This window comes from Mirounga angustirostris, unplaced genomic scaffold (assembly GCF_029215605.1).
Source record: "Mirounga angustirostris isolate CCGP_5_RB_7025 unplaced genomic scaffold, mMirAng1.0.hap1 SCAF_15, whole genome shotgun sequence".
Classification (NCBI taxonomy): Eukaryota; Metazoa; Chordata; class Mammalia; order Carnivora; family Phocidae; genus Mirounga; species Mirounga angustirostris.
Genome location: NW_026991723.1, coordinates 57,008,415 through 57,031,937, shown reverse-complemented (window position 1 = coordinate 57,031,937; position 23,523 = coordinate 57,008,415). Strand labels below are relative to the sequence as shown.

Genomic DNA, 23,523 nt, shown 5'->3' with positions numbered 1-23,523 from the left:
TGAGCCACCCAGGTACCCCTAAACTTTCCATTTTTATTTTTATTTTTTTAAGATTTCTATTATTTTATTTTATTTTATTTTATTTATTTATTTGACAGAGAGACACACAGCCAGAGACGGAACACAAGCAGGGGGAGTGGGAGGGGGAGAAACAGGCTTCCCGTGGAGCAGGGAGCCTGATGTGGGGCTTGATCCCAGGACTCTGGGATCACAACCTGAGCTGAAGGCAGATGCTTAACGACTGAGCCACCCAGGCGCCCCAAGATTTCTATTTTTAGTAATTTCTACACCCAATGTGGAGATCGAACTTACAACCCCAACATCAAGATTCACACACTCCACCGACTGAGGCAGCCAGGTGCCACAAACTTACCATTTTTAAATAATCTTAGATTTATACAAGTTACAAGAAAATATTGGGGCACCTGGGTAGCTCAGTTGGTTGAGTGGCTGACTCTTGGTTTCAGCTCGGGTCATGATCTTGGGGTTCTAGCCCCACATAGGGCTCTGCACTCAGCAAGGAGTCTGCTTCAGGATTCTCTGTCCCTCGGACCTCCCCTCACTTGCACTCTCTCTCTCTCTCTCAAATAAATAAATAAATCTTAAAAAAAAAAAAAAGAGGCAGGAGGCAAAAACCAGGAAACTGGGTAATTTACAAACTTTATAATCAGTTCCTGAAGGACTGGAAATTGTCTGTACTTCGGGCTCCCTGCTCGGCCAGGAGCCTGCTTCTCCCTCTTCCACTCCCCCTGCTTGTGTTCCCCTCTCTAGCTGTCTCTCTCTCTGTGTCAAATAAATAAATCTTTAAAAAAAAAAAAAAGAAATTGTCTGTACTTAACACAAAATCTATCAGTGTGCACCAAATTATACATAAAATATAGAAATAGAATTTCTGTTCTCAAAGTAGTTGATACTCTAGGTAAACTATTTCAGGTTCTGAGAAAAGAAAAAATATGAAAGTACTAGGAAATGCTGAAATAAAGACCACTTACAACGTCAACTGGACCCAGATATTTAATGTGGCAGAACTGAAAGTAAACTAGAGCAGAAATCCTGGGTTCCAGTCCTTACTCATCCACCGTCTGACTACATGACTTGACTTTTTTGGCTTCAGTTTTCTGTAAGAGTAAATAATGAGATGCACTGTCTCTATAATATCTTCCGTCTTTAGTAATATATGCCCCAGGATCTGAAAAATATTATCATTCACAGGCATTGGAGACGTCTCACATCTTTATATCACCAGAGAGCAGATATTGAGTGCTTACCATCTGTCCCTGTTCATGTTCTCATGTCCTCCAGGTCTCTTCTTGCTGTCTTTATTATGGTTTGTATGAATTAAAATCCCAAATCTTTTTTCCTAACAGAAATGCTTTCTTCCCAAGCCCTTTGCTAGCAAGGATAGTTAATTAGCTCCAACACATTAAGGGTAGAGTCATACAGGGAATTGTGGCAACATCTGCTTTGTTTGTTCCAAGGAATCTGTGCAAATAAACAGGAGGGATTACTGTTACTGAGCATGTATAACATAATTAAATTTGTCCAAAGTATTTTATTTTTTAAAAATATATATATTTAAAGATTTTATTTATTTATTTGACAGAGAGAGACACAGCGAGAGAAGGAACACAAGCAGGGGGAGTGGGAGAGGGAGAAGCAGGCTTCCCGCCAAGCAGGGAGCCCGATGAGGGGATCATGACCTGAGTGGAAGGCAGACGCTTAACGACTGAGCCACCCTGGCACCCCTGTCCAAAGTATTTTAAACTATTTTCTTGTTATTTATTCTTCCTGGCAAGACCAAGTCAAAGAGAATGTAAAAGGTAAGCAGGTCCTGGGTCCTCTGCCAATGAATGGCCTCCTTCTGCACATCACATCATGAGGGAAACGTTGCAAGGATGACTTGGAGGGGTGGGAGTAAACAAGATTAGAAATGTTGGGGTTTTTATTTAAAGCTCTAAAATAGTACAGTTTGAAATCATCTTTAACAAGAACAATATATAGGGATGCCTGCGTGGCTCAGTCAGTTGAGCATCTATCTGCCTTTGGCTCTGGTTATATACCCAGGGTCCTGGGATCAAGCCCCATGTTGCCTTGGGCTCCTGCTCAGTGGGGAGTCTGCTTCTCTGCCCCTCCCCCCATTTGTTCTCTCTCTGTCAAATAAATAAAATATTTTTTAAAAAGGTATTTATTTATTTATTTGAGAGAGAGAGAAAGCACCACCAGGGGGGAGGGTTAGAGAGAGAAGGGGAAGCAGACTCCCCACTGAGCAGAGAGCCTGATGTGGGGCTCCATTCCAGGACCCCGAGATCATGACCTGAGCTGAAGGCAGACGTTTAACTGACTGAGCCACCCAGGTGCCCCAATAAATAAAATCTTAAAGAAAAAAATTTCCTGCACACCAGAAGCCTCCTTGTGTTCTCCTCCCAGCTAGTAACAAGTTAGTAGAGTTAGTAATGTCTACTTTGACTTTTTTTTTTAAACTTTATTTATTTACTTGACAGAGAGAGAGAGCATAAGCAGGGATAGTGGCAGGTAAAGGGAGAGGGAGAAGCAGGCTCTCCGCAGAGCAGGGGAGCCTGATGTGGAGCTCAATCCCAGGACCCTGGGATCATGGCCTGAGCCGAAGGCAGACACCTAACCGACTGAGCCACCCAGGCACCCCTACTCTGACTTCTATGACTATGATATTGGGATAAAAGATACATTATTTGGTCTTTGTTCTGGTTCCTGGCATAAGAGTTCCTAAAACTCTTGTAATTTCCTAAGTAATAATGGTGAAAAGCACATTTTTTGTTATTTATAAGTCTTCAACCAAACCTGAGTTTATGTTAATGGGTGACTCAAGATGGTTCCTTAGATAGCTTCAGGATGGGGGCTGGTTGCCAAAGGAACCAACCATGTGATTCTAGGTTTGAATCCTGCTTGGCGGGAAGCCTGCTTCTCCCTCTCCCACTCCCCCTGCTTGTGTTCCCTCTCTCATGCTGTCTCTCTCTGTCAAATAAATAAAATCATTAAAAAAATAATAATAAAATAAAAGCAACTGTGGGGGGCACCTGGGTGACTCAGTTGAGTGTCCGACTCTTGACTTCAGCTCAGGTCTTAAGGTCTTTCAGACTTAACCCCCCAGCCTCTGGGAAGGGAAAAAGGAATGGGGATTTAATTAATTACCAAAGGTTAGTGATTTAATGAATCATGCCTTCATAAAGGAACCTCCATATAAACCCTAAACTATGGGGTTTGGAGAGCTTCTAAATTCGTGAATATATCTACATGCCATGAGGGTAGTCCCCCCCAAACTCCACAGGGACAGAAGATCCTGTGTTCAGGACCTTTTCAGACCTCACTCAATATACCTCTTCATCTGGTTGTTCATTTGTATCTTCTATAATATCCTTTATAATAAACTGGTAATAGTATTTATTTTCCCAAGTTCTGTGAGCCATTATAACAAATTATCAAACCTAATTAGGTCATCATGGGAACCCTCAATTTATATTGATTGACATTTGAATTATTTCCCATCTACGGCTGTTATGAATAAAACTATGAATATTATTTTGCCTTTTAGTGGACATAAACGCTCATTTCTGTAGTTTATTTTTTTATTTTTTTAAAGATTTATTTATCTATTTATTTATTTTTTTAAAGATTTTATTTACTTGAGAGAGAGAATGAGAGAGAGCATGAGAGGGAAGAGGGTCAGAGGGAGAAGCAGACTCCCCGCTGAGCAGGGAGCCCGATGCGGGACTCGATTCAGGGACTCCAGGATCATGACTTGAGCTGAAGGCAGTCGCTTAACCAACTGAGCCACCCAGGCGCCCAAGATTTTATTTATTTATTTGACAGAGAGAGACACAGTGAGAGAGGGAACACAAGCAGGGGGAGTGTGAGAGGGAGAAGCAGGCTTCCTGCCAAGCAGGAGCCCGATGCGGGGCTTGATCCCAGGACCCTGGGATCATGACCTGAGCCGAAGGCAGACGCTTAACGACTGAGCCACCCAGGCACCCCTCATTTCTGTAGTTTAACCAGAAGTAGAAGTTCTGGATCTATAGGGTACACATACTCAGCTATAGTAAGTACTGCCATAGATTTTTCCAAATTGTACCAATTTACATGCCCACTAGCAACATATGAGAGTTCCAGTCATTCTACCTCTTTACCAATCTTTGGTATCATCAACAGGTTTTTTGTTTTTTGGGTTTTTTTTTTTTTTTGTATCATCAGTCTTTTTGTTTTGTTTTTAAGATTTGTTTATTTATTTGAGAGTAAAAGGGAGCGAGAGAGAGAGAGAGAGGGAGAAAGAGCATGAGTGGGAGGGACAGAGGGAGAGAGAATCCCAAGCAGACTCCACACTGAGCGAGGAGCCTGACATGGGGCCAATCTCACAACCCTGAGATCATGACCTGAGCTGAAGTCAAGAGTTGGACACTCAACCGAGTCACCCAGGTGCCCCCCACAGTTGCTTTTATTTTATTATTATTTTTTTAATGATTTTATTTATTTATTTGACAGAGAGAGAGCACGAGAGAGGGAACACAAGCAGGGGGAGTGGGAGAGGGAGAAGCAGGCTTCCCGCCAAGCAGGAGCCCGATGTGGGACTCGATCCCAGGACCCTGGGATCATGACCTGAGCCGAAGGCAGACGCTTAATGACTGAGCCACCCAAGCGCTCCCACAATTGCTTTTAAAATACTCATGATATCATGGTACCTGGGTGGCACAGTTGGTTAAGCATCTGACTCTTGGTTTTGGTTCAGGTTGTGATCTCAGGGTGTTGAGATCCAGCCCCACGTTGGATTCTGCGCTCAGGAGGGAGTCTGTTTGAGATTCTCTCTCTGCCCCTCCGTACCTGTGTGCGTGCTCTCTCTCAAATAAATAAATAAATCTTACACAAAAAAAATAAAGGCAATCGTGGACTTTTAAACTTCCAGGTGAATCTTCATTCCACAGAAATTGTGAGCTCTGCTGAGAGGTACATTTGGGGCTAATTCCTGGGATGCCAAGATGAAGTACAATAACCTTGAGGATGAGCCTGCAGCCTCTGACATGGGCAGATACCAGGATCCAAGTGCAGCTCAGCATGAGCCTAGAGATTCTCAAAGGAATTCCAGACTCTTGCCCAGTGGGCCCCTGGATCATCAAGGGCATTGTGAGGCAAGAAAGACCTGGAACAATAGGCTCAAAAAGGAAGGTGAACCACTTCTGAGCCATTCACTCTGTGCATGTCTCTGAAGGGATAGGGCCGACCAAGTAAGATGGGGCTGCCTTTCCCAAGGTGGCATTAGAAATTAGTGGCAGTGCCCACTGGGGATGGCAGAGGACCCTGTCTCAATCTGGTCTTTGTCTCGACTTGGAAAACAAATCCAAATCTTGTAGGCGGAACTTCAGATGGGTCAACAGAACTCCCTGGAGGTATGAGGCCTGAAGCAACCAGCAGGTAACTGGGCACTACAGCCCGAGGCCAGTCAACCCTAAGCAAGAGCATCCTGCTTCCTTAAAGGGTTTCTTCGCCTGAGGAAAGTGGAAGCCAGCACTCAAATTCCTACCAGATCTTCTGAAAATGGAGGCAAGGGTGATACTGAAGAAGCCCCCTTATCTAACTGACTGACAAGCAACGTCCACTCCCTGTGGTTCAGAATTTTACCCAATCTGCCCTCATGGGGATGCAACCAGGGTCCCCAGTGAGAGGCAGGCAGTGGCAGTCCCCTGTTCCTGTCCTCAATTTAGGACCGCATGGGAGACGTAAGAAACAGATAAATTTTTTAAGGCGTGAGGTCTATTTCATAAAGCACAAAAGACAGTGTGGCCGGCAGGTCATGAGAATCTAAAGGGAGAGGAGGTCGTAAATGAGGGAAAGATGACGAGGGCTGTTGTGGTTACGGCAGGAGAGAGGATTAGGCGGGGCATGTGGGCAGCAGGGAGGCAGGAGACTGAGTGGAGAATGGAGCCTGAAGGCTCTCAAGGGGTGGGAAGAGGCCAGAGGCCCGGGCAGCAGTCCGGGCTGGTAATGCCAGGCAGGGCAGGTGCTCTGCAGAGGGAAAGTCTGGCCACGCGGGCGTGGATTCCGAGCCGCACTCCACCTTGCGAGGGTGGAGGAAGAAGGTCCTGCCTCCTGGCACAGAGTCCAGCCCTTGGTGTCAGGGCTCCGTTTGTGATAGGTTCGGGGAAAGTGCTGCGCTCAGTAAGAGATAACCAGTGGCAGCTGCCGGGTAAAGGCGTGTGCTGGGAGGTACTCCTTCCCGGAGCGAGGATAGTCGTCCTCACTTCCGGGTGCTTGCGGATGGGCAGGCGGGGGGCCGAGGTCGACCGCCAGAACGCAGATTCCTCTGACCCCAGGTCTTCCACCTCCAGCGGCCATCTGGCGACCGTTGGAAAGGAGCGGGCGGCCTCAAAACAACTGCCGCGTACTCTCCACTTGCAGGCCGTAAACCCCACCCCTGAAGGCCCGGCAGCGTCTCCGCGGCGAGGAGCCGCGAAGTGCGGCTGCGCAAGGGTGACGGAGCGCGGGCGACGGGGAGGGGGTGTTTTGGTTCTAGCCGCTCGCCGTCCTTTCAGACTCGTTCGTCTGAAAGCTTCTCGTTCCTTCCTCCCCTGTCCCTTCCCTTTCCCTTTCCCGGCCCCAGTCCTCCCTCCCTCCTTTCCCTTTGCCTGCCTTCCCGGGTCCGGGCCATTTTCCGGGCCAGGCGCACAAAAGTGCGCGGCCCCGGGGCCCAGTATATGACCCGCTCTCTTGCTAACCCTCGCTACCCCCGCCCCATGTGGCTGCGGGGCCGCTGCGGCGCTGCCCACTATGGCCCGGAAAGCAGTTAGCAGGAAGCGGAAAGCGCCCGCCTCGCCAGGAGCTGGGAGCGACGCTCAGTGCCCGCAGGTGAGGGCTGAGAGGCCTGGACCCGTGTTACATCGCCGAGGCACCCAGAGGGGGATAAGGTTCTAAGGTCAGGGAACCGGAACCGGGGACCAAGGTCTGTAGTCAGAGGTGAGGCAAGAGCGGAGCCCCAGCCTTTTGGGACAGGGCCGGGCCCTCAGGAGTTCATAGATCTGAAAGGCCAGAGGAATGAGAAGCTAAAGGGAAACTTGGAAACGGGGCATATTCCGCGGAAGGCCTGCAGCCGGTCGTGGGGCTTGAGGGGAAACTATAATCTTGGCTTTGGAGGGAGGAAAACCGACATCGAGGGGAATCAGGAACAAAACCTCCCAGAATATACTGGGAGGGAGAGTGAATTCCCCCTTCCAGGGCTTTGGGAAGCGGAGATGATTGCGTCCTTTATAAGGGAAGGAGTTTCCGTCTGGATACCTCAAGCCCTGAGGTGGGCTTTTTGGCTCTTGGACCGGTATAAAAAACAGCAGTTCTTGTTGAACGCGTATTCGGACTCTGATTTCCCGTGCTTCCTACTCCGTTAGTATTTGATTTTTCGAATTCTTCAACCGCCGGGAGCGTGGGCCTGGTGACGGGGGGTCGCCCTGATAGCGCATCCCTGGAAGGCCTGGGACTCCAGGCTGGCCCCAGCTGCACTCTCCATGCTCCACGGGGAGTACAGACTGAGAGGAAGAAGGGTCCTGGGTAGAGATGCAGCCAGTCGGTGTAGTAATTATTTGGTCCCTCATTCCCTTTCCTATCAAGGATAACTTTAGGCGCCCTGAAGCCTGCACCCCTAACAGGGCTAGTAAATCTTTTGACCTCTTTTCTGCTTCCTTTTCCTTGTCTTTCAGCCCTTGTTTCTCATAGGTAGCTTTGACTATGAGCAGTATCTTCTCAGTGTTGGAAGAGTTAAACTGGACTTTCTATATTGAGATTTCTGTTCTGTTGTATTTCTGTTGTATGTAAATCCTGCAGGATGAGTTCTTGGTGATTTCTCTGATACAGGAGGATCCCTTGTTCTGAAGGAAGGTAGCCAGAGCCCTAATTTCTAATGTTGCTTTTCACAGTTTGGCTGGGATCACTCACTTCACAAAAGGAAAAGACTCCCCCCAGTGAAGAGATCCTTAGTGTACTACCTGAAGAATCGAGAAGTCAGGCTTCAGAATGAAACCAGCTATACTCGAGTGTTGCATGGCTATGCAGCACAGCAACTTCCCAGTCTCCTGAAGGAGAGAGAGTTTCACCTTGGGACCCTTAATAAAGTGTTTGCATCTCAGTGGCTGAATCATAGGCAAGTGGTGTGTGGCACAAAATGCAATACGGTAAGCATCTGGGGGGCGGTAAGTGAACCTTATCCTAGGGCCTGAATACATTTTGGCTCCACATGCTCTAGAACCTCTCTCTCACTGCTCATTTTCCCCATCAGTTTCTTTCGGGAGGAGATTGCCTTACTCTGCTTTCCATTCCCTCCTATCTGTTGATAACTTCTTTCTCTCTGTCCTTTTTCCCAGTTCCTTATCTTCTTGATAAATCTTCAGAGGAGTCTGTTTCTTTAGGCCTCTTGCCGTATAGCTGTTCCACTGCTTTTAGAGTTCTTTGGCCTCATGTTTTTATGTTGCTTTTTAAGTCAGAGACTTTAGAGGAAAGACTTAGGAAAGAATGATGCTCAGGGCATCATTCAGGATACATAAAAGTGGAAACCTAGGTCTTACCTGCTAAGCTAAGGGCACATGTAAGAATATTTTAAGTAGCACTTGGAGGGCGCCTTGGTGGCACAGTTGGTTCAGCGTCCGACTCTTGATTTTGACTCAGGTCATGATCTCAGGGTCATGAGATTGAGCCCTGTCTTGGGCTCCGTGATCAGCGTGGAGTCTGCTTGAGATTCTCTCTCTTTCCCTTGGCCCCTCCCAATCGTGTGTGTGCTCTCGCTCTAAAATAAATAAATGTTAAAAAAATAATAATAAAGTAGTACTTGGTTCAGAATAGGAATAAAGCAAACCTTTTTTCCCCCCAAACATTCTTTTTTAGGGAGTAGAATCCAAAGTAGAATTAAAGATTTCCTTTTTTTTTTTTTAAGATTTTATTTATTTATTTGACAGAGAGAGGGAACACAAGCAGGGGGAGTGGGAGAGGGAGAAGCAGGCTTCCCGCTGAGCAGGAGCCTGATGCAGGGCTTGATCCCAGGACCGTGGGATCATGACCTGAGCTGAAGGCAGGCGCTTACAACTGAGCCACCCAGGCGCCCTTAAAGATTTAATTTAAGAAAGGGTAGAGAATGTGTGTTTGGTGGCATATTTCAGGATGTAAAGTTCTTTGCAAAGTAGCCTCCTGAAAAGGATTCAAAAGAGAGAAAAATTATTACATGAGGAGGAGAGTGTTTTTACATGGAATGAGTTAGAAAATAGCTATACATGAATGAAGGGAAAAATTTATCAGCTATATAATAAGCACAATTATAGTCATAGATAAAATATGTCAATCCAGGATTGGATATTGCAGATATGTTTGGAACGGAGGGATACAAATAATGTCAGAGGAATGGCAAGAGGCAGGGCCTGGAGGTAGGAAATGATTCTAGATGAAGCATGAGAAAAGATGGGATATAGGCCCAACTGCTCTGTTTTCACCTTACACAGAAACACATCTTGGATTAATTGAAAGAGATCAAGAGTGTCTTAAGTACTAGAAGTGTTTGTTTATAAAGGACATAGGCAAAGATTTAAACATGAGTTTGAAGGAAGGAAATATTAATCTTGGCGGTTGGGGCCCAGCTGGCATTTCCTCTTCTGTTGAAGGTTGCTGCTTGTCATACAGAAGCCTTTCAAAACTGAGTAGTGGTGGCAAGCCTCTACAAAACTTCATTTTCCTGGTCTCGCAGGCCACCACTCATGGTTTAAGAGAACTGTCATTATTGTCACTTGGAATAGAAAGAGTCTCCCATTTGGAGGAATTCATTCTACTCCACATATACGATTAGTGTTTTGCCCAGGAAATGCTGTTGAATTATAAACTACATGAATCATAGTCTCCTTCTTGAATTTATTGACCCTATTTTGAAGGTTTGCATAATGTTAAGTAATAATTTAATGTACTCTTAATACCTACCTCTTTCTTCCTGTTTCCTCATAACCTAACATGTTTAAATGAGGGCCTGTTTTCTTTATAATTTGTGTTGTTGTTTGCTTAGCTTCCAGAACCAAAGCAGGGAACCAGGAATGCTGCTCTTTGAACTTTCTGACATTGGACAAATGAGTCCCTTATCTGTGCCTTTGGTTTCCCATCTGTAACATGGGAGTGATAATATCCAGAGCTGAGAAGGTGGCTGTGCACCTCTTGGGAAATACTTGAAGTTAGCAATATCTTTCTTATGCAAAAATAGTGGTGATAATGAATGCAAAGCTTTTTCCAGTGCTCTTCGCATTCCCTGGGACGTCCCTCAGTTTGAAAGAGGAAAATTAAACAATTACAATTATCTTTGGATAATATGTCAAGATTTTGGGGGGGGGGAGAATTTGTGTTGGAGTCTCAATAATAAATGAAGTTCTGATGTATTGAAATTTTGCTATCAATGAAGCAATTTTAATGTATTAGGTAGGAAAAGTATACAACTACTTATATCCTAAAATAGCCTGTACCTTCAGGTTAGAAGCTGTTTTGTCTTGGGTGCTGTTAGTATTCATCGGCATTTAACTGAATGTACACAAATGCTAAAAAAGTAAGGTTATGGGGCACCTGGGTGGCTCAGTTGGGCGTCTGCCTTAGGCTCAGGTCATGATCTCAGGGTCCTAGGATCTTTAGGCTCTCTGCTCAGCACGGACTCTGCTTCTCCTTCTCCCTCTGTGTTCTCTTGCTCTCTCTCAAGCAAATAAATAAAATCTTTAAAAAAAAAAAAAAAAAGCCAAGTTATTTCCCAGTTAACTAGCTTGGGGCAAGAGTTTTGAAACCTCTGCTGAGGCATTAGATCATCCTTTTCGAAAAGAAGTAGGTATGTTTTGTAAATCTTTGTAGCTTGATATCTGAGGTGAGAATTGCCCTGTGCTGTGTTGCCACACTCAAACTAGGAGCAGTCATTCAACCCCCTGAATTTTCTGGGCCCAGTAAGCACAAGAAGGACCATAAAAATGGCCAACGTATGTTTTATTTTTTTTTTAAGATTTTATTTATTTATTTGACAGAGACACAGCGAGAGAGGGAACACAAGCAGGGGGAGTGGGAGAGGGAGAAGCAGGCTTCCCGCCGAGCAGGGAGCCCGATTCGGGGCTCGATCCCGGGGTCCCGATCCAGGATCCCGAAGGCAGACGCTTAACGACTGAGCCACCCAGGCCCCCTGTTTTAATCATTAATAACATTTGTATGGTTATATTTTTACTAAATTACCAAAAGAGAAAGGCGTAGGGGCGCTTGGGTGGCTCAGTCGTTAAGCGTCTGCCTTCGGCTCGGGTCATGATCCTGGGGACCTGGGATCGAGCCCCACATCAGGCTCCCTGCTCTGCGGGGAGCCTGCTTCTCTCTCTCCCACTCCCCCTGCTTGTGTTCCTTTTCTCACTGTGTCTCTCTGTCAAATAAATAAAATCTTTAAAAAACCAAATAAAATAAGAGAGAAAGGCGTAGTATAACCTTAATTGGAACATGGACCTGGAAACCAGGATGGGTAGGTATATTTTTCTGGTATAGGGTTACAAAGTCAGATTGTCTATAGAGCGAGACAGAAAAGCTAATAAGAGAAGCTTGCCAGGCGCAAGACAGTAAGTTGTGGGGACTGCAAAGAGCCAGAGAAGGTATTCTTGGCTCCAAGCAGTTGTTGCCATGCAAGAATCTGAGCCTATTGTTAATTTTCTTTCTTTCTTTTTTTTTAAGAGAAACTGGAAATCTGGATTTTTATGGGGAAAAGTATCAACCACTTACGAGGGTTATTGAGAATCTGGTGTGACAAGAGCTTTATGTATCTGGAAGAGAATTGTGAGATTAAGGTTGGAAAGGTTCATTAGGATCAAATTATGGAAGCCATTGAGTGTCCAGCTAAGATCTTATTTGGTGGGGAATGGAGAGACAAGACCCAAGGATTTTAAGCTGGGAGAGGAGTACTGCTTTAGGGAAAGCAGTTACAGGATGCTAGTGCTATAGTATAAATGAACTAATGAGGACCAAAAGCAGGATAGTGGCAGGGAGAGAGTGAGGAGAAGACAGATACATTTTAATAGAGGCACCTGGCTGGTTCATTCAATGGAGCATGAAACCCTTGATCTTGGGATCATGAGTTTGAGCCCCATGTTGGGCATAGAGCCTACTTCAAAAAAAAAATTTTTTTTTAAATACGTTTTAAGAGGTAAAATCTGTAGGGACGTCTGAGTGGCTCAGTCGGTTTAGGGTCTGCCTTAGGCTCAGGTCATGATTCCAGGGTCCTGGGATCAAGTCCCACATGGGGCTCCCTGCTCAGCGGGAAGCCTGCTTCTCCCCCTGCCTGCCTCTCCCCCTGTTTGTGCTCTCTCTGTCTCTGACAAATAAATAAATAAAATCTTTAAAAAAAAAAAAAAAAGGTACAATCTGTAGATGGTGACATGCTCAGATATAATCCAGAGGATTAAGTTAAAATTGATACTGATGTCTTGAAAACCTGGGTAACTGGAAGGATGGCAGGAGAGGAAGGAGTATTAAACAGATTTGAAAAGAAAATGAGTTTAGTGGGCACCTGAGTGGCTCAGTCGGTTAAGCGTCTGCCTTCAGCTCAGGTCATGATCCCAGGGTCGTGGGATCGAGTCCCACATCAGGCTCCCTGCACAGCGGGAAGCCTGCTTCTCTCTCTCCCACTCCCCCTGCTTGTGTTCCCTCTCTCACTGTGTCTCTCTCTGTCAAAAAAAATAAAATCTTTAAAAAAAAAAAGAAAATGAGTTTAGTTTTGTGCTTTCACTTAGTTGAAATTTAAGAGGTGTAAAAATTGAAGTCAGTGATTTGGGAATGGTCGTCTATGTATAAGGGATTATTGAAATTAGTGCACTACCATTTGAGAGACTGTAGAGAAGACATTCTTAAGTTACATAAACCTTCCCTAAAATTGAAAAATTTCATTATATGTGTATTTTCTGGGCACAATGAGTTCGGGGGGTGGTATGTGGAGCAGTCCGTAGTTTTCATTATAGTTTCAAAAGGAGTACTGTGAGCCAAAAATGGGTAAGAACCATTGATATTGAAAGGGTAGCTATAAAGATAGAATCTTGGAGCAGGAAGGTCAGAGGAGAACTAGGAGGGGCTATTTTGGGGCGCCTGGCTGGCTTCGAAGAGCTTGCGACTCTTGATCTCAGGGTTGTGAGTTGGAGCCCCACATTGGGTATAAAGATTACTTAAAAATAATTTTAGAAAAGAAGGAAGGAATATTTTGAGAGAGGGCAGTTTAAAGACAAAGATGGTGATAGAGTGATAATGTATGCAGAGTTTGAGATACGTAATTTTAGATTCTTATTTCTCACTCACTGATACCCTTCAGCCAAAGACTATCAGGAACTTAGTATAGTAGATACAATTGCTTATTGCAACTACAGAGAACCTGAACCAAAGGGAACCATGAGACCTCCCAGTAAGAGGGTGTTAGAAAGGACTTAAAAGGGTGATTTGGGGGAATACTTAAGGAAATGGGACTTTCCCAGGAAAATTTCCTGGGAAATTATTTTTACCAAGACACCAATGCCTAGCTGATAGTACCAGGCTAACTAGTAGAGGTCAGGGCTGCTTGCTTTTTCTCAACATCTTCCAAAGTAATGAATGGTCACGGGTATACTGCTGACTTCACAGAAAGAGTTGGTGGATTAGAATGAAGCAGAAAAGGGGTGCCAGGCGGGCCCAGTTTATGTAGAGCAGATGACTCTTAATATTGGGGATGGAAGTTTGAGCCCCACATTGAGGATAGAATTACTTAAAAATAAAAAAAAATGAAGCAGACAAAATGAGTTTGGGCTGCGATTTGTTGTCAGATGGGAGGAAGAAGAACTTTTGAGGAGCCTAATTTTGGGTGTGGAGAGGAATGGTAGACACCAGGGTTGAGAAAATAGCTGTAATGTTGTCCCTGAGTTTCCATATGCAGATTCCTGAAATGATAAAAGCAGAATATGAAATCCAGTCTGAGACACAGGAAAACAAAATATGGTGAAGTGTGGGAGTTTTGCTCTGACCAGATCTTTAATTCTTGCTCCTTCATTTTACTATTTTATTTCCCCAATGGGATTACAGCCTTTTATTTTTACTTTTTTTTAAGAGTTTATTTATTTGACAGAGAGTGCACACACAAGCGGGGGAGCAGCAGGCAGAGGGAGAAGCAGGCTCCCCGCTGAGCAGGGAGCCTGATGTGGGACTCGATTCCAGGACCCAGAGATCTTGACCTGAGCGAAAGGCAAACACTTAACTGACTGAGTCACTCAGGCGCCCCTCAGAATATTTGACTCTTTTATTTTACTTTGTTTTTTTTTAAGATTTTATTTATCTATTTGACAGGGAGAGACACAGCGAGAGAGGGAACACAAGCAGGGGGAGTGGGAGAGGGAGAAGCAGGCTTCCCATAGAGCAGGGAGCCCGATGCGGGGCTCAATCTCAGGACCCTGGGATCATGACCTGAGCCGAAGGCAGACGCTTAACGACTGAGCCACCCAGGCGCCCCTTTACTTTATTTTTTTTTAAGATTTATTTATTTGACAGAGAGAGACATAGCGAGAGAGGGAACACAAGCAGGGGGAGTGGGAGAGGGAGAAGCAGGCTTCCCGCGGAGCAGGAAGCCTGATGTGGGGCTCGATCCCAGGACCCTGGGATCATGACCTGAGCTGAAGGCAGACGTTTAACGACTGAGCCACCCAGGCACCCGTATTTGACTCTTTTAGAGAAAGATTTTATTTTATTTTATTTTTTAAAGATTTTATGTATTCATCTGACAGAGACACAGCGAGAGAGGGAACACAGATGGGGAGAGGGAGAAGCAGGGTTCCCGCCAAGCAGGGAGCCAGATGTGGGGCCTGATCCCAGGACCCTGGGACCATGACCTGAGCCGAAGGCAGATGCGTAACGATAAAAAAAAAAAAAAAGAAATGATAGACTTGCTATGTTGATTCTGGGCCCCATTTCTTAATTTTCTTTGTGCTTATGGACAAGTCCCAGATACTTCTCCTAAGCCTTTCTTCTGTCACCTTTAAAATAAATGGAGAGAGTAGTACCTGCCCAGCAGACCATGAACAGAATTAAATAAAATGTTGGTTAGCACAGTGTCTAAAATTTATGTTTAGTAAATTGTTGTTGATCTAATTAATGGTGGCGGTGGTTTGATGGTTCTAGACTTTAGGTGTATTTCTGGCCAGATTCAGGTATGCTTAACGTAAATAGGATTTCTGTATCCTATAAATGGCTTCTTTTCTGTATGCCAGTCACATCCCAAGTATCTTAAACACTTTTAAATAATTCATCTAGGGGCTTCTGGGGGCTCAGACGGTTAAATGTCTGCCTTTGGCTCAAGTCATGATCTTGGGGTCCTGGGATTGAGCACCACATCAAGCTCCCTGCTCAGTGGGGAGTCTGCTTCTCCCTTTCCCTCTGCCCTTCCACCCCCACTTGTCCACTCGCTCGCTCTGTCAAATAAAAAATATATATATTATGTAATTACATAAGGAACTACAATTAGGAAATTATATGTAATTTCATTATAGAAAGAATACAGATAAAAGCAAAATATTTTACTGTGTACAAATTATAATAATACCTAGTTCTGATAAGGATGTAGTGGAACAGGTGTGTGTATATATATTATATATATGTATACGTAGCCACTAAAACCTTTTATTGACAGTAATTTGGCATTATATTTCAAGTCTGGTACATATTGTTGAATGAAGGGCCTTAAAGTATTATACACTTTGACTTAATATTTTCAGACCAGGGAATTTATCCAAAGGAAGAGAAGTCTTTTTTAACAAGATAATCATTGAAAGCTATTTTATCTAAATACTAACAAAAGGAGGGGTGCCCGGGTGGCTCAGTTGGTTAAATGTCTGCATTTGGTTTGGCTCAAGGCATGATCCCGGGGTCGTGGGATCCTGGGATCTTGGGATCGAGTGGGCTCCCTGCTCAGCGGTTAGTCTGCTTCTCCCTCTTCCTCTCCTTCTGCCCCTCGCCCTGTTCCTGCCCGAGCACACTCTCTCTCAAAAAAATAAATAAAATCTTTGGGAAAAAAAAACCAACATAAAAGAATACTTGAGTACTTTATGGTAAATCACATCTGCATGATGTTATGCAGAAATTAACATAATTATGAGTACTAATAGCACACAAAGCTTTTTCTTTTTTTTTTCTCCCCCCAAGATTTTATTTAGTGGAGCACCTGGGTGGCTCAGATGGCTAAGCATCAGCCTTCAGCTCAGGTCATGATCTCCTTGTCCTGGGATCAAGCCCTGCGTCCCTGCTGAGCAGAGATTCTGCTTCTCACTCTCTCCGTGCCCCTCCATACCTCACTCATGCTTTCTCTCTCTCTCAAATGAATAAATAAAATCTTAAAAAAAAAAAATAGGGGTGCCTGGGTGGCTCATTCGGTTAAGCGTCTGCCTTCGGCTCGGGTCCACTTCTCCCTCTCCCTCTGCCTGCTGTTCCCTTTGCTTGTGCTTTCCCCCCTCTGTCAAATAAATGAATAAAATCTTTATTTTATTTTTATTTTTTAAAAGATTTTATTTATCCATTTTTTAAAGATTTTATTTATCCATTTGACAGAGACAGCGAGAGAGGGAACACAAGCAGGGGGAGTGGGAGAGGGAGAAGCAGGCCTCCCGCTGAGCAAGGAGCCTGATGCTCCCTGATGCTGGGCTCAATCCCAGGACCTTGGGATAATGACCTGGGCAGAAGGCAACTGCTTAACCAACTGAGCCACCCAGGAGACCAAACACACAGAGCATTTGATATGTTAAATGTAATGAGAGACAAAATTCTTTTTTTTTTTTTTTAATTTATTTAGTAATCTCTACACCCAATGTGGGGCTGGAACTCACAGCCTCGAGATCAACAGTTGCATGCTTCTCTGACTGAGCCAGCCAGGTGCCCAGGATACAAAATTCTATCTGTGCTTATTATAGCTATACACAATTATGCATGCATGTGGTTAAGGACTAAACAGGAACTGGACAAATGAAAAAACATTTGAAAAGAGAGGGGGCACCTGGCTGGCTCAGTCAGTGAAGCGTGTGACTCTTGATTCTAGGGATCGTGAGTTCGAGACCCATGTTGGGCAAAGAGATTACTTCATAAAAATTTTAAAAAGGGACACCTGGGTGGCTCAGTTGGTTAAGCATCTGCTGTTGGCTCAGGTCATGATCTCAGGCTCCTGGGATCGAGCCCCGCATTGGGCTCCCTGTTCAGCAGGGAGCCTGCTTCTCCCTCTCCTGCGTGCAGCTCCTCCTGCTGTGCTCTCACTGTCTCTGTCAAATGGATAAATAAAATCTTTAAAAAATTATTATTATTTATTTTTTTAAATATTAAAAAAATAAAAGATTTTATTTATCCATTTGACAGAGACGGCAAGAGAGGGAACACAAGCAGGGGGAGTGGGAGAGGGAGAAGCAGGCCTCCTGCCGAGCAAGGAGCCCGATGCTCCTTGATGCCCAGCTCTATCCCAGGACCCTGGGATCACGACCTGAGCTGAAGGCAGACACTTAACTGAGCCACCCAGGCGCCCCAAACTTATTTTTTTTAATGTTACTTCAGCTAGATGAATCTTTTTTTTCTTAGCCTAAAACAGTGGTAGAAATGACCTTGCTCAGTTTCCATTCATTGCTTGATGACAAAGATTGAACACAGTTACACATTTCTTCTGGGGAGAGGGAATAAAATACAGTGGTAGGATATATAACAAAGGAGTTTCCTTTCTGAGTCACACAAGGAGTTTTTTGGAGCTCAAAATAACATCTAGAGAGAGATCTTGCTTCTCAGTGGGCAAGTAACACAGCCATGTTATCCTTAAGTCTTTGTGCTATAATGCTCAGATAATAAAAGTGAAAGAAAAAGGATTATATAATATTATCATTGTTTTAATACTGTTATTGAAAGCTTATAATTTCTTAATATACCAGATAAATAATTAATATGTGACTACAAACTCTGTTCTCCAGTAATTTGTAGCTTAGAGATAAGGCTCCCTGCTAATTCTGAGTAGATGGCTTTATACTTAAAAATGCTGTAGGGGAAGAAAAAGCTGAGAATATCTTGTATAGAAATTGTTTTCTTCTGGCGCGCCTGGGTGGCTCAGATGTTTGAGCATCTGCCTTCATGATCCCAGGGTCCTGGGATCGAGCCCCGCATGGGGCTCCCTGCTCGGCGGGGAGCCTGCTTCTCCCTCTCCCTTTACTGTTCCCCCTGCTTGTGCTCTCTCGCTCTGTCAAATAAATAAATAAAATCTTAAAAAAATTGTTTTCTTCTGAATAATCTGTACATAAATATTAGCATCTTTGAGTGCTATAGAAATCAGCATTTACACAAGTGTAAAATCAGACAGTAGGCCAGTTCTTTTATTTACCCTTCTATTTTTCTTTTTTTAATTTTATTCATTTACTTTTTTTTTAAGCTGGGCATGGAGCCCAACACAGGGTTTGAACTCACAACCCTGATATCAAGACCTAAGCTGAGATCAAGAGTCAGACACTCAACTGACTGAGCTACCCAAGCGCCCGTACCCTTCTATTTTTTTCTGATTGGATGGTACCACTTGGAAGTAGGACATGCATGGACTTTGTAATTATATAAAGGCAATACTCAATTGGGTTCTCTCTCTCTCTTTTTTTTTTTTTAAATCGGGGGGCGGGGGGTAGTGAGCACAAGCAGGGGGAGTGGCAGGCAGAGGGAAAAGCAGGCTCCCTGCCAAGCAGGGAGCCCAGTGTGGGGCTTGATCCCAGGACCCTGGGATCACAACCTGAGCTGAAGACCGATGCCCAACAACTGAGCCACCCAGGCACCCTAAGAGTTTTTTTAACCAAATGTTTGTCAAGGTGCTTCAGATAGCTAAACCTCTGTGGTATGCTGTCAGAGACTTGTTGACTTTGGGGTGGGTACTAGGCAGAATCTTAGGTGTCTTGCTAAAGGTGACTTTGGGACTTACGTTTATGGTTTGTTTGTTTTTTTAATTTATTATTGTTTTAGTAGGCTCTATGCCCCACATGGAGCTTGAACTCACACTCATAGATCAATAGTTGCATGCTCCACCAACTGAGGCAGCTAGGTGCCTCAGGACTTAACTTCATTTTTAACAGAGCCCTCCAGAATCAGGGATTAGAAATCAATTTATTGGGGGCACCTGGCTGGCTCAGTCAGTAGAGCATGCAACTTCTTGATCTCAGGGTTGTGAGTTCAAGCTCCATGTTGGTTGTGGAGATTACTTAAAAATAAAATCTTTTTGGGGCGCCTGGGTGACTCAGTCGTTAAGCATCTGCCTTAGGCACGGTCATGATCCCAGGGTCCTGGGATTGAGCCCCACATCGGGCTCTCTGCTCAGCGGGAAGCCTGCTTCTCCCTCTCCCACTCCCCCTGCTTCTGTTCCCTGTCTTGCTGTCTCTCTCTCTGTCAAATAAATAAATAAAATCTTAAAAAAAAAAAAATTTTTTTTAAAAAGCTTATTCATTTAATACCATAGCATGAACAGCTTTCCATGTTTTGTTGTTGTTTTTAAGATTTTATTTATTTATTTGGCAGAGAGAGACACAGCGAGAGAGGGAACACAAGAGGGGGAGTGGGAGAGGGAGAAGCAGGCTTCCCGCTGAGCAGAGAGCCCGATGTGGGGCTCCATCCTAGGACCCTGAGATCATGACCATGCCGAAGGCAGATGCTTAACGACTAAGCCACCTAGGCGCTCCGAACATCTTTCCTTGTTAATAAATATCCTCTACTCCGTTTCTTTTTTTTTTTTAAAGTAAACTCAACCCCCAACAAGGGGCTTGAATTCATGACCCCAAGATCAAGAGTCACATGTTCTTCTTTTTTTTTTTTTTAAAGATTTTATTTATTTGACAGAGACACAGCGAGAGAGGGAACACAAGCAGGGGGAGTGGGAGAGGGAGAGAAGCAGGCTTCCTGCCAAGCAGTGAGCCCGACGCGGGGCTCCATCCCAGGACTCTGGGATCATGACCTGAGCCGAAGGCAGACGCTTAACGACTGAGCCACGGGGGCGCCCATTCTTTTGTTGTTGTTGTTGTTTTAAGCTTTTATTTATTTATTTATTTTTAAAGATTTTATTTATTTATCAGAGAGAGAGAGAGCACAAGCGGGGGAGCAGCAGAGGGAGAGGGGAAAGCAGGCTCCCTGCTGAGCAAGGAGTCCAATGCTGGACTCGTTCCCAGGACCCTGGGATAATGACCTGAGCCGAAAGCAGAGGCTTAACCGACTGAGTCACCCAGGCGTTCCTCTTTTAAGTTTTTATTAAGTAATCTTACCCAGTGTGGGGCTTGAACTTACCACCTGGAGATCAAGAGTGGCATGTTCTTCCGACTGAGGCAGCCAGGCACCCCTGGGCACCCCATTCTTAAAAGCTCTATAATAGTCTGTTATGTGGCTATACCCAGGCTCCTGTGGTGTTTCACTATTTAAAAATTTATTTTAGGGGCGCCTGGGTGGCTCAGTTGGTTAAGCGACTGCCTTCGGCTCAGGTCATGATCCTGGAGTCCCTGGATCGAGTCCCGCCGAGCAGGGAGCCTGCTTCTCCCTCTGACCCTCCCCCCTCTCATGTGCTCTCTCTCTCTCTCATTCTCTCTCTCAAATAAATAAATAAAATCTTTAAAAAAAAATAAAAGAATAAAATGGTATTTTAAAAAAATAAATAAAAATAAAAAATAAAAATTTATTTTAGGGGGTGCCTGGGTGCCCCCCCTGCTTGTGTTCCCTCTCTTGCTGTGTCTCTGTCAAATAAAATCTTTAAAACAAATAAATAAATAAAAATATATTTTAGGTGCACCCGGTTGGCTTGGTTGGTTAAGCGTCCAACTCTTGATTTTGGTTCAGGTCATATCTCAGGGTTGTGAGATCAAGCCCCAAGTCAGGCTCTGTGCTGGGCAAGGACCCTGCTTAAGATTCTCTCCCTTTCCCCCTTCCCCTCCTCCTCTCTCTCTAAGTAAATAAAAAATAAATACTCATTTATTTTTTTTAATATTTTATTTATTTATTTGACAGAGTGAGATAGAGAAAGAGAGCACAACCAGGGGGAGTGGCAGGCTGAGGGAGAGGGAGAAGCAGGCTCCCTGCTGAGCAGGGAGCCCGATGTGGGGCTCGATCCCAGGACCCTGGGATCATGACCTGAGCCGAAGGCAGATGCTTAACTGACTGAGCCACCCAGGCGCCCCTTCATTTTATATATTTTTAAATTTTTTAATCTCTACACCCAATGTGCCCATTGTGGGTCTCAAACTCTCAACCCCAAGATCAAGAGTCACATGCTCCACCTGACTGAGCCAGGCTGGTGCCCCAAAATTAATGCACTTTAGTTAAAACTGTTTACTCATCATTATTTCCTTAGCATAAGTTCCTAAAATTGAAAGTTGTAGGGTTTACACTGTTTAATTTTTGATATATTGTCTGACCATTCTCTGTTGTTTTTCTTCATCCTGACTCTCTTCTTTGCTCCTACCCATCTTCTTGGTTTGGGATAGGGAATGGATTCTTCTGCTTCAATTTCGGTTGTCTTCCCTTTATCCAACTTTCAGCAGACTTAGGCTGTCTAGTTGCCTTTTCCTGTCTGACTTCGTAAAATTTATCTTGTTGTCTGTATGATCTATGTGGATTTGCTTTCCTTTCTTCATTAGGCTGCAGCTAAAACACTTTGGAGTTTTAGAAACTTTGTGAGCTCCTCCATTTTATTAAGCTACCTTGATCTTTCTATGTATGTTCCTTTTGCATGTATCTGCGCACACTATAGTGCATTCAGAGATGTACTTTCTAGTCTTAATAAGCTTCCTGATTGTAAGGACTTTGCTTTCTTTTTTTCCCCTCTGCTCTGGAATGTAGGCTGCAGGGAGCCATTGAGACTAAAACTTACCTTGCCATGCTGCTAGTTCCTGGCAGGAATCCCAGTAGGTTAATGTAGAACAGCCCCATTCTGGGATTTGTTACAGAAGCTGCATGAAGCTTTGGCCCCTTGTCAGAGAGCTTGGGCAGATACTCTGTGGCTGCTCATTCCCATCCCTTTCTTTTCCTTGGAAAAAGCGAAAAGGTTCTGTCCTTCATGTGGTGCTTTGTCATTCCTCTGTAAGAGTGAGGTTGGGGGTAAACTCCTGGTTTCCTGGGCCCTCTAGAGACCCAAATGTTACCAACTTTTTCATTTCCCTTTTTCATTAAGAATAGATGAAACTACACCATATGAAACTAAACAAACATCAGAATAGTGTATTACTATTAACTGTTACTTGTTCAGCACCAAATCTGTGCTGAGCCCTGTGCTAGGCACTTTGTTTTATTAGATCTCTTAGCAACCCTAGAGGCAAATATTCTAGTTTTATAGATAAGAAACAGGATTTGAAAAGTTTAACTGACTTGCCTAAGGTCGCACAGCTAATAGATAACAAATGTGAAATTCAAATCTAGATTTCTCCCAATCCCAAAACTGGAGAGGTTGGACTTAACACTTTCTTGGACATGAATAGTTGAAACCTTATCTCCACACATTTTCTGGATGGCAGAAATGGAGCTCTGTTTTAAGACAGGCCAAAAAAAAAAAAAAAACAAAACACCACACACACAAACAAAAAAAAAAGACAAAGGAATGGCCTAACACAGTGGACTACAATAAGCTTTAGCCAGCCCTCAGAATTCATAGGAGAAACTTGGATTTTTCCACATTGCAGCTCAGGTTACTCTTGTATCTTACCAAATTCATTCCTCTTAGCATACAGAGCAGATTCTCTCTACATCAGTGTTTCTCAAGCTTCAGTGTACCTGGAGATCTTGGGAAACTCCAGATTCTGATTTAACAGATCTAGGGTGGGGCCTGGGATTCTTGGGTTCTAACAAGTTCCCCAGTGCTCCTTTGAATAGCAAGGGTCTAGATGTCTCCCAATCCCAAAACTGGAGAGGTTGGACTTGTTACCAACTTTTTCATTTCCCTTTTTCATTAAGAATAGATGAAACCTACACCATATGAAACTAAACAAACATCAGAATAGTGTATTACTATTAACTGTTACTTGTTCTTTGTTAAACCTGGGCAGTCATCAGATTAACCTGGAGATCCTTGGGAGGAAAAGTCAGTTTTACAGGCCCCCAAGTCAGAAATTTCTAATTGGAGGAGTTTCAGGGTAGGGCCTAGGAATTGTTTTTGTTTTATAGTTTTTCTGAGAAAGAAAATTCCCCCAAGTTATTGTGATAATCAGTTTGGGAATCATCAGTCTAGAAGGTAACATGTTATGGATGTATTGTCCCACAAAATAACAAAGGTATAAGTGGGCAGTTAATTTTCCTTCATTAAACATTTGAGGGGCTGTGTTGTCTAGAGATCATTTGCTCTAAAAGAGTAAGAAACCCATTCATGTTTATTGGAAGGGATAGTTCGCAAACCCCAAAAGCAGGAAGTATCTCTGGATCTCAGAATGAAACAGAACTAGGACTTGGAAAACCATTAGAAGCTAAGGATGTTCATGTTACCTCTCTTCTGTTTCCTTCTCTCTGGGGACTGGCTTT

At 44.1% G+C, this 23,523-nt stretch overlaps 1 protein-coding gene across 1 annotated transcript in view; it reads left to right on the top strand.

Annotated features, from left to right (window-relative positions):
- Positions 1–6,226: 6,226 nt before the first annotated feature.
- DCAF12 (DDB1 and CUL4 associated factor 12) overlaps positions 6,227–23,523 on the top strand; it is a 35,394-nt gene continuing 18,097 nt past the window's right edge. Inside the window, exons 1-2 of the mRNA XM_045882552.3 lie at positions 6,227–6,867; positions 7,926–8,180. Of these exons, the coding sequence (XP_045738508.1) occupies positions 6,790–6,867; positions 7,926–8,180 (333 nt within the window). The 5' untranslated portion in view covers positions 6,227–6,789. The remainder of the gene's footprint in view (positions 6,868–7,925; positions 8,181–23,523) is intronic.